Below are 19575 nucleotides of genomic sequence, written 5' to 3' on the forward strand. Positions count from 1 at the left end.
TGTTAAAGCCATTTTTACTGCAGGAGTAAAATGGCTGATTGTTTTCTATTTCCAGCATTAATAACAACAAGCTCATTTTCCCACTAGCCATACTGGGTCAGACCAATGGCCCATCTAGCCCAGTATCCTGCTTCCAACAGTGGCCAATCCAATAGGCTGGCATAAGTACTAACATAAATACCGATATAGCCTATACAATCCTTTTGGGTCAATCCTGTAAAAAACCTTTGTAAAATAGAATGCTTTACCTTTTTTTCCAAAATCCATAAACTCAGTTAATAATCAAACCTCCACAGGCAACAGGCCAGATAAGGATATCATCTTATTTATTTCTTACTCCAGTGATCCTCTTTCCCAGCCCCCACTAACTGCCATCTGTCCTTCATCTACCAGTGTTTCAGGGGGAAGAGTGTGCAGAGTGTGCTTGTGTATGTTGAATTTTTTTGGTGAGGGTAAGAGTCCATATCCAACCCTAACCCCATCACACAGTTCACACCCACCATAGCCTGTCTTCCATTCACAGTTACATCTCCTTTTAATCAACAAATTAAGGGGTCCTATTACTAAGGTGCGCAGAAAAGTGGCCTGTGGTAGTGTAGACACGTGTGTTGAGTGAGCGCAGAATCATTTTTCAGCGCACCTGTAAAAAATGCCTTTTTTTGAAAGTTTTATCGAAAATGGGCGTGCATCAAAATGGAAATTGTTGTGCACCCATTTTGGGTCTGAGACCTTACTACCAGCCATTGACCTAACGGTAAAGTCTCACCCGGTAACCGGGCGGTAATAACCTATGCATGAGTAATGCCACTTGGTGCACGTAGCTGATGCGTGCCAGAAAATAAAAATTATGTTTCGGATGTGCATAGCTGACACGCGCCAAAAATGAAATTACCACAAGGGCCATGCAGTAGCCAGGTGGTAACTCAGAATTGGTGTGTGTTGGGCAACCATAGGTGCTTACGTGGCTTAAAGGGCCCTTAAGGGGCCAACATGCACAAATTCCGAGTTACCGCCTGGCTACCGCATGGCCCTTGCAGTAATTTCATTTAAGGTACGCGTCCGCTACGCGCATTCAAAAAATAATTTTTATTTTCTGGCAAGCGTCAGCTACGTGCACCAAGTGGCATTTGACGTGTGTAGTTCATTACCGCCCAGTTACCACATGAGACTTTACCGCTAGGTCAATGGCTGGCGGTAAGGTCTCAGACACAAAATGGATGTGAGGCAATTTTCATTTTACCACACATCCATTTTCAGCAAAAATTTTAAAAAGGCATTTTTTGCAGGTGTGCTGAAAAATGATTCTGCATGCACCCAAAACACGCATCTACAGTACCAGAGTCCATTTTTCAGCGCACCTTATTAAAAGGACCCCTAAGCCATGCTGTGTATAATAAGCATCTGTCAGGCAATATGAGACACAATTTATGGTTAGCACAAGACATACAGATGCAATAGGTAATGTTTTCTCTACCCAACACCTTACAATTTAGCATATTATTAACAGACATTAAAATAATAGTCTGATATAAATGAAAAAGCAATGAAATCAAGCAGCTTTGGCTCTAATATGCTAATGTATCCTTCTTCTCTTTTTGCTTCAATCTGCAGGCCGGAAAGATTATTTTGATATACCGTAAATCTCCTCTTAGCATCCTAAAGAGATTTCTCATCTGGGCAATTTTACTGGCAAGTATCTTCAAGCCTGACACTGTGAAAAGGAACCCCACAATATTGAAAGCTATTTAACCAGCCAGATAAGGCCGCCGACCGGTTAAATAGCATATTGGTGCCTAACTGCTAATATTCGGCAGGAGATAACTGGTTATTTCTGCTGAATAATGCTGGTTAGAGCCTAGAGCATAACCGGCTAAATCGCATGACTTATCCGGTTAGGCCCAAGAAAGCACAAAGGCAGACGGTCTGCAAACTCCAAGATGGAAAATGAACAGAGCAGATCGTTAAAAGACAAACGTAATTTATTGTTAAGAACCAATTTAAAAATATATATATATACGCATAAACAGCCCGACACAGGCCGTGTTTCGCCCAACAGGGCTGCTTCAGGGGCTACACAACAATCCTTTTACTGTCAAATGTAATGAATATATATTGAGTGTGCTGAAGTAAAATGTAAAAAAGATCACATTGATTTGAAAAAACAGCGAAGTCAGAGATGCCAAAAACAGAATACTGACATGAAGTCAAACTGACAATCTCATATCTCTGAAAGGCACCAATATTCAGCAGCTAACTGGATGAGATTAGCAGTCAAATAGGACCGCATATATAGGTATCCTATTTTTAACCGCAAAAAATTAACCAGTTAGCGCTGAATATCGACATAATTGATTCACATTTAGGACCAGATTCTATATATGGCACCTAAAAAATCCACACGGAAAATATTTTTGACTAAGCATATTTTACAAGCGATGCCTAGATTTAGGCGCGGTATATAGAATACAAATCAACTGATTTCCTTGTGCCTAAAACTAATCGTCTCCATTTACACCAATGAAAATGTGGCAAAAATCCTAGCACATAGATTTAGGCACAGAGGGCCATATTTTGTAACAACGAGCATAAATTTTGGAATGCCCATAAAATGCCCATTTCCCTGCCCATAACCATGCCTCTTTTTTCCTGCTCACATTAGAAGTTAGGTGCACTGTGTTACAGAATGCACTTAGGGGCCCTATTACTAAGCCGCTTAAGCGTCTATGCGCGCCCAATGCGAGCCAAAATAGAGTTACCACCTGGCTACCGCGTGGCTCTTTTGATAATTTCATTTTTGGCGTGCCGATATGCACATTCAAAAAATGTTTATTTTCAGACGTACGTATCAGATGTGCGCCAAATGGCATTTGACGTGCGTAGGTCATTACTGCTCGGTTACCGCATGAGATTTTACTGCTAGGTCAATGGCTGGCGGTAAGGTCTCAGACCCAAAATGGACACGTGCCAATTTTGATTTTGCTGCACATCCATTTTTGGCAAAATTCTTAAAAAGGCATTTTTTTGCAGGTGTGCTGAAAAATGGATCTGTGTGTGCCCAAAACATATGCCTACACTACTGCAGGCCATTTTAAGTGCACCTTAGTAAAAGGACCCCTTAGCAAGTTGTGTGCATAAATTCTAATTATTGCCAATTACTGCTCATTATTTATTTATTTATTTATTAGGATTTATTTACCGCCCTTTTGAAGGAATTCACGCAAGGTGTGTTTAGTGCTATTATCAGTGCTTTTTTTGTAGAAAAAAAGGTGCCGGTACTCATTATGGGTGGGGTCACCACATATGACTCCACCCCTATTATAGCCACACCCACATTAGCCACACCCCTTATACCAGCCATGGCGCATATAAACAGACATCATTGAAAATATTATACTAGTATAGGAGAAAAAAATAACGTGATTTTTTTTTCATTATAAATAATTTCTGTAAGCTGTTACAGCTCCAGTATATCATGGAATTGACTGGAGGAGGTGTAATGTGGATCCAGCTTTTGCCTATTTTCTCCTTCCATGTGCAGTTTTTCTCCTCTCTTCCCTTTCCCTCATCTCCATCCATGTGCATCTTCTTCTTTTTTCTCTCCTCCCCTCCATCCAAGTCCAGCATTTCTCCTCTCTCCCCGCCAACTAATCCATCCATCCATGTCCAGCAATTCTCCTCTATCTCCTGCTCTCCTTTCCAGCATTTCTCCTCTCTCTCCCCTGCCCTGCCCTCCCCTCTCATCCATGTGCATCTCTTTCCTGTCTTCCCTCCCCTCCATCCATGTCCAGCATCTCCTTCCTGTCTTCCCTCCCCTCCATCCATGTCCAGCATGTCTCCTCTCTCCCCTGCCCTCCCCTCCCATATCCAGCGATTCTCCTCTATCCCCTGTCCTCCCCTGCCATCCATGTCCAGTGATTCTCCTCTCTCCCCTTCCCTCCCCTCTCATCCATGTCCAGCGATTCCCCTCTGTTCCCTGCCCTCCCCTTCCATCCATGTCTAGTGAATCTCTCTTCGCTGATCTCCCCTCCCATCCATGTCCAGTATGTGTCTTCTCTCCCCTGCCCTCCCCTCTCATCCATGTGCAACGATTCTCCTCTACCCCCTGTCCTCCCTTGCCATCCATGTCCAGCGATTCTCCTCTCCCCTGCCCCCCTCCCCTCCATGTCCAGTGATTCTCCTCTCTCCCCTGCCCTCCCCTCCCAGTGATTCTCCTCTGCCCCCTGTCCTCCCCTCCCATCCATGTCCAGCGATTCTCCTTTCTCCCCTGCCCTCCCCTCCCATCCATGTCCAGCAATTCTCTCTTCCCTCCTCTCTCCTCCCATCCATGTTCATCATGTCTCCTCTCTCCCCTGCCCTCCCCTCTCATCCATGTCTAGCGATTCTCCTCTGCCCCCTGTCCTTCCCTGCCATCCATGTCCAGTGATTCTTCTCTCTTCCCTGCCCTCCCCTCCCATCCATGTCCAGCAATTCTCTCTTCCCTGCCCTCCCCTCCCATCCATATCCAGCATGTCTCCTCTCTCCTTTGCCCTCCCCTCCTATCCAAGTCCAGCAATTCTCTCTTCCCTGCCTTCCCCTCAAATCCATGTCCAGTTATCTTCCTTCCTCTCCTCCATGTCCAGCAATTCTCCTCTCTCCCCTGCCCTCCATGTCCAGCAATTCGTTCAAACCCCAGCTTCCCCCCCCCACCCTCCTTCAGCTCCCCGACTTTCCTTGAAATCTTTAATTTACCCAAAGTCGTGGCGAACCGGCTGTAAAAACAGCTGGTAGGCAGGCTTGCCTTCTCGTCGCTTCCCTTCCCTCTCAGTGCGTCCCGCCTTCCTCTGATGTAATTTCCTTTCCACGAGGGTGGGACGCGCTGAGAGGGAAGGGAAGCGACGAGGAGGCAAGCCTGCCTGCTTGCCATTTGTTTTTACTGCTGGTTCGCTGTGACTTTAGGTAAATTAACGATTTCAAGGCAAGTCGGGGAGTGGGGGGGAGCATGGGTGCACGAACGGAAAGGAGCGGGCAGGCGGGGGGGGGGGAGCATGGGTGCACGAACGGAAGGGAGCTGGTAGGTGATCCGGACCTCACAAAAAAGGTGCCGGTACGTCGTACCGGTGCGTACCGGCACAAAAAAAGCACTGGCTATTATCAACACTAATTAGCTTGTTAAGCCAATTAAGTTATGCATGTTGGAGAATACGCCTGGATTTCAGTGCGGATCTCTAGGCTTGCTATATAGAATCTGGAGGTTGGTAGTTGTCCCTCCCTCCCCATATATTCAATGCCAGTCACCGGAAATGGCTTGGCATTGGATATCCAGGTTTAAAGCTGGCGGTGGACAGCAAAAGTGCTGCCTGCTGCCAGCTGAATATCGGGCCCAATAAAATTAGCAGAGCCATGAACTCACATTATTTTTAATTAGTGCTGCTCATCTGCTATGTGCAGTCTTAATATTGAAAAGGATCCACTGATTAAGAATGCATGGGCCTGTGAATAGTGGCTCTTCACAATGCACTAATATTGGTGATAGTACAGGTTTAATTTATGTGTATTCTGCTCAGTCCAGACCAATAACAGTCTGCAGCTTGCCAACTTTCAATATATCTAATTAGTACATGTCAACTGCAGTTTGAAATTGAGTCACTTTAATACTGATACGGCTAAAATCTATAGACACAGAAGGCAAATGTCTGTGTGTTTTTAAACAGAAAGCAAGTTTAATTGTAAAGTCCATATGTATCAAGTTTCCAGATTCAGAAAAAGTATTATTCTTCTACATTGTTTTGTGTGGTGGTTGGATAGATACTGTGTGATTATTTTCTTGAAATTCTTCTCTTTATTAGATGTAATAATTTTGAAAATTCAGGGGTAGATGCTCAAAGCAATTTAAATGCTGGATTCTATACAGCACTTCTAGGAATCCTTTTACTAAGGTGCGCTGAAAAATGGCCTGTGATATGTAGGCGTGTGTTTTGGGCGCACACAGATCCATTTTTCAGCTTGCCTGCAAAAAATGCCTTTTTAAAATGTTTGCTGAAAAATCAAAATTGGCGTGCATACATTTTGGGTCTGAGATCTTACCACCAGCCATTGACCTAGCGGTAATGTCTCATGCGGTAACCGGGCAGTAATGACCTATGCGCATCAAATGCCACTTGGCGTGCGTCCGATACGTGTGTCAGAAAAAAAAATTTTTTGGATGCACGTATCGGACACGTGCCAAAAATGAAATTACCGCAAGAGCCATGCGGTAGCCGGGCGGTAACTCCATTTTGGCGTGCATAGACGCTTACATGGCATAGTAAAAGGGAATCCCTAGAGAACTGCATTGTCCAGTCTTCCTTTTTGAGTCACCTTCACTGTTTCCTGTGTGATTGCAAGCCTGCAAGGGTTTCTGTTCTTCTGTGTATACATTTACTTCATGTTTTGAGCACTTAACACTTATGAAAAAAATTAGAATAAAATATTTTTCTAACTGTGAAACTGCAAATATTGTGTATACTATAGTTTGTCCATGCCCCTTGCTATATATAGGAAAGACAAAGAGAAAAATTAGAACCAGACTCCTTGAACATAAAAGCTGCTTAAAAAGAAAAATTGTCACTGCTCCTTTGGTGCAGCCTTGTCATGAATATAATCACTCGTTTGAAGAGCTGACATTTTGTGTTATTAAAGTAATATGACACACTCAGAAAAATAGAGATGTTGATGACATAATTTTGAAAGGAGAGCAAAGATTCATTTATGAAGTAAACACAGTAGCACCAGAAGGTTTGAATAGTGAGCTTGATTTAAGAGTTTTTCTGTAGTCTCTATGAAGACTTCTGTGTGGTCGTTCACTGCTGACAGACTGTAATATGTGTGTGCTAAGTATGATAAGAGATGAGGACATTTAATTATTCACTTTTTTCTAATTGATACTCAGTTTATACAATATGGTTTCGGATGAGTTATGAGTGCCATAAACATGTCAAATATAGAATTTATTGATGATGATTGCATGAAATTTATTTATTTTTTCACATTTTTATTTATATCTACCTTACAGCCTATTATGAGGTACATACAGCAAGGTATATTGATGTCATCTTGACTAAAAGCGTTTTTATACTTTAAGTTGTATTTATTTTTTGCAGCACTTTAGACAAGATATAGGTGTTTCATATTTTTATTGGGTAGAATATGTACTTATTTAGAATTGTTGCATGGTGGATTTTAACTTTACTTTCACTGATATGGGAATAGTGAGTTGTCTGGTTTTAATTTATATACACATTCTGGTTCAGTGACAAGGTGAGCTTAGATTAACGCATTCTTTTTTTTAATGTTGTAGCTTTTAGTTTCATGCAGTAATGGAATCAATAAACATGTTGTTTTTATTCACATTTTCTAGCTGTTTGGGACATTGTAAATCTTTATGATGTATTCTTATACAAACATATATGTTGAGACTGCAGTATCACTTTAATGGGGAGCATACATATGCTGATGGTATTCCAGTGATGATCCTGTGATGTCACCTGGACACTATTTATTTTGTGTTTGAGCATGCGTGGTGTTGTTTAATTTTAATAACGGCTTTAAGCCGGAGCGTCACTTCATTAGCAGTAAGTAAAAATCTCTCTTTTACACATCGATATCCCATTATTTTGGGTCAGCATTGTTTGTGGTGTTTTATTATCTGAGACTAATTTGCCTATCCTCATACATCTTATGCACATGCGGCAGCATCTTATTGCATAAATAATATATTATTTCTAGTGAATTGGTTACCACTTTGGGTTTTAGTCAGTACCTATTTGCTAAGATGTGTTATATTGAGCCCATGCATGCTATTTCTTTTATTCATTGTGAACTACATGGTGAGGTCCTTTTATCCCTTTGAGATATTTGCTATATTGTTATATTTTATCACCATTGGCAGTTCCGTTGGAGTGTGCCTTGTTGTAAGATGGAAAGTGCAAATTTTGAACTCTAAATTGCACTATGAAGTGTATTTTCAAAGCACTTAGACTTACAAAGTTACATGGAGGGGCATTTTCGGTAGTGTGTGTAAGTTAGCCTTTGGACATTTTGTGCTAAAAGTACCAAATCTGAATAGTAAATAAACCCATTTTTGAAAAAATAAAAATGTGTATCTTTTTTTTTTAAGATACTGTTTTGAACAAGGTTTTGTGCTTTGTGTGTTTATCTTTTTAGGCCATTAAAAAAACAGCACAAGTTAGAAATGCACAAAATCAAGCCATTGGTATGTAGGACAGACCAGCATTTTGCGCAGACTGGTCCCCCAGACATTCCAGAAGAGCAATGGGGCACCATAGGTGGCACTGCAGTGGACTTCATATAAATGCTCCCAAGTATACATCTCACTGTTGCTCCCTTATCTTGTCTGTTGAGCCCTCCAAACCTCACCTAAAACCCACTACCCTCTATACCGCTACAATAGCCCTTATGAGTGAAGGGGGCACCTATATTTATTTATTTATTTATTTATTGCATTTGTATCCCACATTTTCTCACCTCTTTGCAGGCCCAATGTGGCTATATGTGGGTACAGTAGGTTTCTGGTGAGTTTTGGAGGGCTCACAGTTTCCACCACAAGTGCAATAGGTAGGAGGAAGCATGGGCCTGGGTCCATCTGTCTACAGTGCACTGCACCCACCACTAGACTACTCCAGAACCTGCATGTTGCTGTAATGGACCTGGCAATAACATCTGAGGCTGTCATAGAGGCTGGTGAGTACTATTTGTACTGGTGGGAGGGGGTTAGTAATCACTGGGGGAGTAAGGGAGGTCATCCATGAATCCCTCCAGTGGTCATTTAGGGCACATTTTTGTTTTTTATTCATTAGAAAAACAGGTCTAGAATAAAATATTTAAGTTTTCACCCTAGACATTTTGGTTTTGTTTCATTATGACTGTAAAATGTTCCGGTGTTAGGAACAACCTAATCCCACATTCAGAACACCCTGATACATTCCCTTGTGATTTGGATGCATTGCAGATGAAATGCATAGATAGACATCTACAAACAGGTTCAAAAATAGCAATTTGGACGTTTTGAGAAGAAATCCATCCAAAAGGTGCTTTATGACAGTTTTTGGACATTTTTCTCTTTTGAAAATGAGCCCCGTGATAGTTACCTATGGAACTTTGTAAGTCTGAGTGCTTTGAAAATGAGCCTCTATATTGCACAGATAAGTATTGCCATACTGGGAAAGACCAAAGGTCCATCCAGCACAGCATCCTGTTTCCCACAGTGGCCAATCCAGCTCACAAATACCCGGCAAGATCCCAAAAATGTACAAAACATTTTATACAAGAAGACATTTTATACAAGAAGACATTTTATACTGCTTATCCCAGAAGTAGTGGATTTTTCCCAAGTCCATTTAATAACGGTCTATGGACTTTTCCTTTAGGAAGCCGTCCAAACCTTTTTTAAACTCCGCTAAGCTAACCACCTTTACCACATTCTCTGGCAACAAATTCCAGAGTTTACTACATTGTAGCTTCATCGCATGCCCCCTAGTCCTAGTATTTCTGGAAAGCGTGAACAGACGCTTCACATCTACCCGTTCAACTCCACTCATTATTTTATAGACCTCTATCATATCTCCCCTCAGCCGCCTTTTCTCCAAGCTGAAGAGCCCTAGCTGCTTTAGACTTTCCTCATAGGGTAGTCGTCCCATCCCCTTTATCATTTTTGTCGCTCTTCTCTGCACATTTTCTAATTCCACTATATCTTTTTTGAGATGCGGCGACCAGAATTAAACACAATATTCGAGGTGCGGTCACACCATGGAGCGATACAAAGGCATTATAACATCCTCATTTTTGTTTTCCATTCCTTTCCTAATAATACCTAACATTCTATTTGCTTTCTTAGCCGCAGCAGCACACTGAGCAGAAGGTTTCAACATATCAACGACGACACCTAGATCCCTTTCTTGGTCCGTGACTCCTAACATGGAACCTTGCATGACATAGCTATATTTCGGGTTCCTCTTTCCCACATGCATCACTTTGCACTTGCTCACATTAAACGTCATCAGATGTTGATGATATTTAAATGACACCCTTGTGATATCATCTGGCTGCTTCTTACTCTATGATTGAATATGTAGAGCATCATTATTTTATCAGTAAGTAAATCTCCCTTTTACAAATTAATATTTTAGTGCCTTGATTTAACATTGCTTGTATTACTTTATCACCAGTAGCTACCTTGCTTACCCTTGTGACTTTGTGAATATGCAGAAGCATCTGAATGTTAATTATATAGTATCTTTATTGGATAGGCTGCTGTCTGTTAGATCCTTTTATCTTTTGAATGGGCTGCATCACATTTGCTGTGCAGGAATCGCTAGCGAAGTTTAGTATAAGAAGAAGCCCTAAGAGACCCTTTTACTAAAGGGTCGCTGCGTGGCAATGGGCTTGCGATGCGGCAACCCGGAACTACTTCCGGACCAACATGGCTGCCAGCGGTAGTTCTGCCTCAAGTACGCTCCATTTCCGGTGCTTCACAAAATTATTCCATAATTTCTATCACAGTGCCTGGTTACTCTCATATTACCATGGAAGCCCTTACTGCCATCTCAATGGGTGGCATTAAGTGCTGCCCCCAAGATGCCCATGCCATGCAGTAAGCATAATCTTACTGCATGGCCATGTCTTTTTTAGGGGATTTTTACCCACTGTGGTACAAAAGGCCCTGGCCTGTGGCAAAAACGGCCCCTTTCGCTACCGCAGGGCCCTTTTTCCCGCAGCTTGGTAAAGGAACCCCTAAGTGACTTGCCCAGGTGCAGTGGGACTCAAGCCCAGTTCTCCTGGTTCTCAGGCCACTGCATTAGGCTACTTTTCCACTCAGCTGCAACTTTCACAAGAAGACACTTGTCATAGAAGTGACTTTTGCTGATTTTTAAAACCTAAAGGAAAACTACACGCTTTCCAAAGAACTCCTGATAAAGGCAACAGCGTCAAAATATGGCCAATGTCGTCGAGTCATCTTATCTCCTAATTATTTCATTGTTTAGTTTTTGGTCCAAATAAAGGACTTCATGTATTGGATCACCCAGCTTTGTCCGTTTTGTCTTTCCCACCATTATCTTTGCTTTGGTGTGTGATAAAGCAGTTATGCAAATATAAACAGTGATCTTATTGAATGGTAAAAGTACATGTACATAGAAAACTTTAAAATGGTGGTTACATCGGGAAGAATGCCAGAAATATAGGACACTAGTAAAAAAGGCCCGTTTCTGACACAAATGAAACGGGCGCTAGCAAGATTTTCCTCGGAGTGTGTATGTTTGGGAGAGTGTATGTGAGAGTGACTGTTTGAGAGTCAGAGTGAAAGTGTGAGTGTGTGTGTGTGTGAGAGAGAGAGTGAGTCTGGGTGTGAGTGTGTTTGTGAGAGAGTGTGTGTGTGAGAATGAGAGTGTGTGCAAGTGTGTATGTGAGACACAGTGTGAGAGAGAGTGTGTGTGTGTGGGCGAGAGAGAGAGTGTGTGTGAGACACAGTTTCTCTGTGAGAGTTAGTGTATGAGACCAAGCGAGTGTGTAAGTGACTGTGTGGCACATAGAGAGTGAATGTGATACAGTGTGAGACAGAGTGTGTGAGAGTGAGAGTCAGAAAGACATTGTATATGAGAGAGAGAGTGTGAGCCCTGCCCTCCCAATCCATGCCCATCTGTCCCCTGCCCCCTCCATTCATCCTTTTCCAGCAATTCCCCTCTCTCCCTGAGCCCTGTCCTCCCAATCCATGCCCATCCATGCTCCTCTGTCACCTGTCCCCTCCATTCATCCCTATCCAGCAATTCCCCTCTCTCCCTGAGCCCTGTCCTGCAATCCATATCCATCCATGCCCATCTGTCCCCTCCATTCATCCCTATCCAGCAATTCCCCTCTCCCTGAGCCCTGCCCTCCCAATCCATGCCCATCCATGCTCCTCTGTCACCTGCCCCCTCCATTCATCCCTATCCAGCAATTCCCCTCTCTCCCTGAGCCCTGCCCTGCAATCCATATCCATCCATGCCCATCTGTCCCCTCCATTCATCCCTATCCAGCAATTCCCCTCTCCCTGAGCCCTGCCCTCCCAATCCATGCCCATCCATGCTCCTCTGTCACCTGCCCCCTCCATTCATCCCTATCCAGCAATTCCCCTCTCTCCCTGAGCCCTGCCCTGCAATCCATATCCATCCATGCCCATCTGTCCCCTCCATTCATCCCTATCCAGCAATTCCCCTCTCTCCCTGAGCCCTGCCCTCCCAATCCATGCCCATCCATGCTCCTCTGTCCCCTGCCCCCTCCATTCATCCCTTTCCAGCAATTCCCCTCTCTCCCTGAGCCCTGCCCTGCAATCCATATCCATCCATGCCCATCTGTCCCCTCCATTCATCCCTATCCAGCAATTCCCCTCTCTCCCTGAGCCCTGCCCTCCCAATCCATGCCCATCCATGCTCCTCTGTCCCCTGCCCCCTCCATTCATCCCTTTCCAGCAATTCCCCTCTCTCCCTGAGCCCTGCCCTGCAATCCATATCCATCCATGCCCATCTGTCCCCTCCATTCATCCCTATCCAGCAATTCCCCTCTCCCTGAGCCCTGCCCTCCCAATCCATGCCCATCCATGCTCCTCTGTCACCTGCCCCCTCCATTCATCCCTATCCAGCAATTCCCCTCTCTCCCTGAGCTCTGCCCTGCAATCCATATCCATCCATGCCCATCTATCCCCTCCATTCATCCCTATCCAGCAATTCCCCTCTCTCCCTGAGCCCTGCCCTCCCAATCCATGCCCATCCATGCTCCTCTGTCCCCTGCCCCCTCCATTCATCCCTTTCCAGCAATTCCCCTCTCTCCCTAAGCCCTGCCCTCCCAATCCATGCCCATCCATGTTCCTCTGTCACCTGCCCCCTCCATTCATCCCTATCCAGCAATTCCCCTCTCTCCCTGAGCCCTGCCCTGCAATCCATATCCATCCATGCCCATCTGTCCCCTCCATTCATCCCTATCCAGCAATTCCCCTCTCTCCCTGAGCCCTGCCCTCCCAATCCATGCCCATCCATGCTCCTCTGTCCCCTGCCCCCTCCATTCATCCCTTTCCAGCAATTCCCCTCTCTCCCTGAGCCCTGCCCTCCCAATCCATGCCCATCCATGCTCCTCTGTCCCCTGCCCCCTCCATTCATCCCTTTCCAGCAATTCCCCTCTCTCCCTGAGCCCTGCCCTGCAATCCATATCCATCCATGCCCATCTGTCCCCTCCATTCATCCCTATCCAGCAATTCCCCTCTCTCCCTGAGCCCTGCCCTCCCAATCCATGCCCATCCATGCTCCTCTGTCCCCTGCCCCCTCCATTCATCCCTTTCCAGCAATTCCCCTCTCTCCCTGAGCCCTGCCCTTCCAATCCATGCCCATCCATGCTCCTCTGTCCCCTGCCGCCTCCATTCTTCCTTTTCCAGCAAGTCCCCTCTCTCCCTTCCATGACCCCCCTCGCATCCATGCTCCTTTCTCTCCCATGTACCAGCCTGTCCCGCCCTCTTCTCCCCCCCCCCTTCACATCCATGCCCCCCCTTTCGCATCCATGCTGTCGTTTCTCCCCTGGCCTCCCGCTCCCATTGTTCTACTTTACTGGCCACCCTCTTCTCTCCCCCCAACCTTCCTTTTTTTTTTTTTCTTCTTTTTAAATTTACCTCCGTGGCGGTTCCGGCAGCGAAGCGTCAGGGAAGGAGGCGGCGCTCCCGACGTCTCTAGCCTTCCCTTCGCTGTGTTCCGCCTTCTTCTGACATCATCCTTGACGTCAGAAGAAGGTGGAACACAGCGAAGGGAAGGCTAGAGACGTCGGGAGTGCCGCCTCCTTCCCTGACGCTGCGCTGCCGGAATTGTTTGGTTTTTTTTCCGCCCTCGACGTCATGACGTTTGACGCGAGGGCGGGGCAGAGACGACTGGCTGGCTTGAAGGCTTCACACCATGAATCCACGAACCTTTCAGCCTGGGAGTGACGTCAGATGGCTTCAGAACGTTGTCCTCAGAACGTTGAGGGTGCGTTTTATTATATTAGATGTATGTTTTTCTCTAGTCCATGTTTTAAAAATGGACTGATAAAGTTGAATACATCTGCAAACAGATTCTGCATGGTCTCAGAGATCATGTACTGTACCATCTCCTCAATGTTCTTGTGTTTGATCAGCAGAAGAAAAAATACATGACTGGTAATTTGGGAGATGTCATGATTTGTCCTCCAATGCTTTTTTCAAAGTCCAGTTACTTGCAAAACTAGAACTATGGGCCCTTTTACTAAGCCACATAAGTGTCTATGTGTGCCCAACACGTGCCAAAATGAAGTTACCGCCCGGCTACCGTGTGGCTCTTGCGGTAATTTTATTTTTGGCACGCGTCCGATACGCGTTAACAAAAATATTTTTATTTTCTTATGTGCGCAATGGGCGCGTGCCGAGTGGTATTTGAAGCACATAGGTCACTACTGCCCAGCTGCCGCATGAGACTTTTCCACTAGGTCAATGGCTGGTGGTAAGGTCTCGGACCCAAAATGGACGCGTGCCAATTTTCATTTTGCCACATGTCCATTTTCAGAAAAAAATGTTTTAAAAGGCATTTTTTACAGGTGCACTGAAAAATGATTCTGTGCGCACCCTGTGAGGAATGGGTAGATACTCAGAAGGGGAAAGGGAGAAGGGGGGCCCTCCTTCCAGATAGGAAGCTCAAGAGGAGAGAGGGTGACTACAGAGACTACAAGTCCCAGAAGCCTGAGTTAAGCAGGAAACAGGAGGGGGAGGACTTTCCTTCCCAGAGAGGCAGGGGGGAGGAGGCTGATTGGGAAATGAAGTCTGAGGAGGGGAATGAGGCGCACCTGCTGGGGGAGGGAGGGAACGAGCATATGGACTGGCAAGCAGGAGAAGAAGGGGAGGAGCCGGAGGAGATGGACTTGACAGCTTTTGCTCGCAGCAGGAGGGGGGCTAAAGAAAAGTAAGTCCTGGGGAAGAACTGTATGAATTCCAGACCTGTGTGGGTGGTTGTCAGGAAGCAGTGCTGACAAATGAGGGAGGTGGGTCCCTAGGGTTAGCAAGTAGAAATTGCTAGCCCAAGGAGTGGATTCATATAGTAGAGGGAAAGCTTTGAACTGAAGAACATTTGAACTGGCGAGGGGAACTTTGAATTAGAATGCTCAAAGGGGGGGGGGGGGGGGGGGGGGGGGGGTAGGGAAATAGATTGAAGGTGCCTGTGCCCGGAACAGGACTAGTAGAGAAGCATTTGGCTTCATCCCCTGGGCTGGAGAGGAGTCAGGGAGTAAGTAACTTTGTGACTTATCTAAAACTGAGAATACTGGGTCTGCTCAAAGTAGAGGCAGTCCTCTTCCTAAGGGAAAGCCCATGGGACAGAATCGAAATATCCGGTCCGGTAGGCCGGCCGGCCTGGAGCTGATTGGCTGGCGGCCGGCTAGGGTGAACTTAGCAGACGAAGCATGATCTGTGGTGGAATACTGACAAGCAGGAGCTTGCAGCAATAGGAGGAGGAGGAGGATTAGCCCCAATTGGGCGGGCGAAGAAGGACAGCACGGAGAGGTGTTCAAGTGAGAGCGGACAGCACAGAGGGGTGCTAGCTGACAAATGGTGGCAGTGGTGGGATCGGTCGAGCCCTGGTTCCAGTAAGCCGAAGAGGAGGGCGGAGAATCGAGCCAGACGAGAGAGCTGGGGAGCTTAAACCCGCAGGCGGAAAAACCTCCAGCTTCTGGTGAGCATATCGGGAGCTGGGAGGGGTTGGAGGGAGAAGTAAGAGTGTTGTGAAAAGGCCACACTTGGTGTGTTCCTCTCCTTTTTTTTCTTGTAGGGGGAAGGTCAAGGTAGTCGGGTTGGATCCGAAGGAGATGTTCGCCTTTATGACACATCAATTCCAAAAGCAGCAAGAAATGGCACATAAACTTATGGAGGAGTCGTTGGCGGCTTCCAGAGCTCAGCAGCAACCCCTGTTGGACCTATTTCAGGAACTCCTACGAGGCGGCGGCAGAGGGCAGGTGCCTGGCGAGAGCGGTGCAACTGTGCGGGGCGAAGGACCTCCTGGACTGGTAGGGCATGTGGGGGTGAACTGGCTTCCGTGGGGGAAATTGACTGAAATGGATAATATTGAAGATTATCTGGGGGCCTTTGAGAGGGTGGCGGTAGCAGCGGGGTGGCCGCAGGAGCAATGGACGATAAGACTAGCTCCTGCTCTGTCTGGGGAGGCTTTAGCTGCCTTTCGGGCCCTACCCACGGGACATATAACAGATTATACAAGGCTGAAATCAGCTATTTTGGACAGGTTTGGACTAAGTAAACATGCGTACAGGAGGAGGTTTCGGGAGTTCAAGTGGGTAGAAGGGGAAACGCCTAGGGTACTGGCTCAGAAATTAAGTGATTTGGCTGGGAAGTGGCTGGAGCCAGAACGAAGGGCAATGCAACAAATAATGGAAGATCTAGTTCTTGAACAGTTCTTGGAGTCCTTGCCAAGGGGGCTTCAAGTAGATTTGATTAAACGAGGTTGCGGAACCCTGGAGGAAGCAATTCAAAGCATGGAGTGCTTCCTAGAATCGCAACATTGTGCCCGCAAAGGGGCCCAGCCGGGGGGTGGTCTGGGTAGTCCTAAGGGGAGCGGGGCTCCGGAAGGAAAGGCCATGAGGAGTTGGGAGGGGGGTAAGGGGGACGAGAGAATGTGTTATCGGTGCGGGAGGAAGGGCCATGTGAGGAGGGACTGTGTGGTTAAATTGCAATTGGTGGCCGGAGGGAGAAGGGGTGGCAGGCAGGAATTCTGCCAACAAGTGGAAGTGATGGGGGTGGAGGTGGAAGGCCTGTTGGACTCCGGCGCGGATCAAACCATGATGGCCCAGTCCTTGTGGGAACAGATCAGGGTGAAAGGAGCTGGGAGGGTGGGGAGGAGGCAACAGGAGGTCACTATACAGTGTGTACATGGGGCTTCTACTAGATACCCGCTGCGGCATGTGAGGATAGTAGGACCGTTGGGAGCTCATTGGGTCTGGGCAGCGGTGCTGCCCAGGTTGCCTCAAACCCTTATCTTGGGAAGGGACTGGCCCCCATTCTCACAGTATTTAAGGGAGAGAGAAGGTTTGGTAGTTACCCGGGCGCAGCAGAAGGGGGAGGAGGGGCAGGAGCAGGCTTTATCCCATATATTTCCTTTTCAAATGGAGATATTGGGTTCCCCAGGGAAAACCAGAGATACCGGGGGGCATAAGAAGACAGTTCAGCGCCAAAGAGCGGTATCCATGAGGGAACTGGAACAGGAGACTGATTTCCCTGCGGCAGCGGAGGAGTTGAAGGAGCAATTCCCTTCTTTTGAGAGGGAGCAGCTGGCAGACCCCACGCTGCAATATGCCTGGGGGCGAGTAAGGGAAGGGGGCGGAGGGGCTCAGGGACCTGGTTTTGTGGTGGACAAAGGGCTGCTTTTCCGGGTGATTGTTGGGGGGGGTGGGTGAGGATGGACGGAGACAGTTAGTAGTGCCCCAAGGGTTCAGGAACCTACTGTTACGGTTAGCCCACGATCACCCTTTGGGAGGGCATAAAGGAGCCCAGAATACTGTTTCCCAGTTGTTAAGACGCTTTTATTGGCCAGGTATCTATAAAGAGGTTGAAAAATATTGTGAGTCTTGTCCTTTGTGTCAGAAGGTGTCAGAGCAGGGACCGGGGAGGGTACCGTTACATCCATTGCCTCGGATAGGGGTCCCACTGGGTCGGATTGCGATGGATATAATTGGTCCTATTCAAAAATCAACCCGGGGGTTCTCTTATATTTTAGTAATTATGGATATGGCCACACGTTTCCCGTGGGCCATTCCTTTACGTAGTATTTCGGCTAAAGTCATTGCTGCAGAACTGATTCGCATTTTTTGCGAAGTAGGGTTTCCTCGGGAGGTGCTCACGGATAGGGGGTCCAATTTTAGATCACAGGCGCTGGCCCAGGTCTGGGAGGCCTTTGGTATTGTCCCCATTTGTACGTCTGCATACCATCCGCAGACGAATGGACTTGTAGAAAGATTTAATAAGACCCTGAAGACACTGCTTAGGAAGGGACTGGGCCCTCGCTTGGAGCACTGGGATCAGTTACTACCGTTTGTTCTGTATGTAACAAGGGAGTGTGTACAGGCCTCCCTTGGAGTGTCCCCTTTTGAGTTGTTCTTTGGTAGAGCACCCAGGGGGGTCTTGGATATAGTGAGGGAGCGGTGGGTACCCCCTGAGCTGGAAGATAACACCGTAGTATCCTACCTGCAGGATTTAAAGGGGCGCTTGAGGAGGTTGGGGGTCTACTCTAGAGGCAAACTGCAGGCTGCACAGCAATACCAGAAAGCTTCCTATGATAAAAAAAACCCGGGAAAGGGAAGTGGGGATAGGGGATAAGGTGCTGATTATGGTCGCCGACAATCCGCACAAATTTAGTGGTAATTGGAGAGGCCCCATGACGGTAGTCCGGCGGTTGGGGCCTGTCACTTATGAGGTGAGGAATGCGAGGGGAAAAAAACAAACTTATCATATCAATTTGATTAAACCTTGGCATATCAGAGAGGTGGGGTGGGCCACGGCGGAGGATTTAGTGGAGGAGGGGGAGTTGCAAGTAGGGGAGGCGTTAGAGGGGCACCAAAAGGAGCAAATAAGGGCTCTTTTGGGTGAATTTGAGGATGTGCTGACTCCGTACCCAGGGGAAACACAGCTGATTAGGCATGATATTCCTACCAAGGAAGGGAAGGTGGTCAGGCAGAAGCCCTATAGATTGTCTCCCATAAAACAGCGGGAGGTGGATAGGCAAGTAGGGGAAATGTTGAGGTTTGGGGTGATTGAGGAATCCCACAGCCCCTGGGCAAGCCCGGTTGTGCTGGTGCCCAAGGCGGACGGAACGTGGCGGTTTTGTATTGATTTCCGCCAAGTTAATGCCCTCTCTACCCCGGATGCGTATTCGATGCCACGGATAGAGGAATTACTGGATAGACTAGGGTCAGCCCGGTTTTTGTCTACGCTGGACCTGACAAAGGGCTATTGGCAGATTCCGCTCTCTGCTGAAGCCAGGCCGAAAACAGCATTTTGTACGCCTCTTGGCCTGTTTCAGTTCAAGCGGATGCCCTTTGGCTTGAATTCCGCTGCGGCGTCCTGCCAGCGCCTGTTGGATCAGGTGCTGAGACCGCATCAAGCTTATGCGGCCGCATATCTTGATGATGTCATCATTCATAGCCAGGACTGGCGGTCACATTTGCTTCAGGTGGGGAAGGTATTGAAGGCTTTCCGGGAAGCAGGGCTCACCCTTAACCCCCAGAAATGTTATTTCGCTCAGAGGGAGGTGAAGTATTTGGGCTATAAAGTGGGGAATGGACAGATAAGACCATTGCAGGGCAAGGTTGAAAGCATTCAACTGTTTCCCCGTCCTGAGTCCAAGAAGCAAATGAGGGGATTTTTGGGACTAGTGGGGTATTATAGAAGGTTCATTCCTCACTTTGCTACTTTGGCAGTTCCCTTGACCGAAATGTTGAGAAAAGATAAGCCCAATCGGTTAAGGTGGGGGGACGCAGAGCAGGGGGCTTTTGTAGCTCTGCGGCAAGCACTCTGTG

General features: G+C 46.8%; 1 protein-coding gene across 1 annotated transcript in view; it reads left to right on the plus strand.

Moving 5' to 3' along the window:
* Positions 1-19575, plus strand: part of LOC115471277 (heparan-alpha-glucosaminide N-acetyltransferase-like) — a 278605-nt gene that overhangs the window by 205890 nt on the left and 53140 nt on the right. Inside the window, exon 10 of the mRNA XM_030204977.1 lies at positions 1612-1689. Coding sequence (XP_030060837.1) covers positions 1612-1689 — 78 coding nt within the window. The remainder of the gene's footprint in view (positions 1-1611; positions 1690-19575) is intronic.

The sequence above is a fragment of the Microcaecilia unicolor genome, chromosome 5 (assembly GCF_901765095.1).
Source record: "Microcaecilia unicolor chromosome 5, aMicUni1.1, whole genome shotgun sequence".
Taxonomy (NCBI): Eukaryota; Metazoa; Chordata; class Amphibia; order Gymnophiona; family Siphonopidae; genus Microcaecilia; species Microcaecilia unicolor.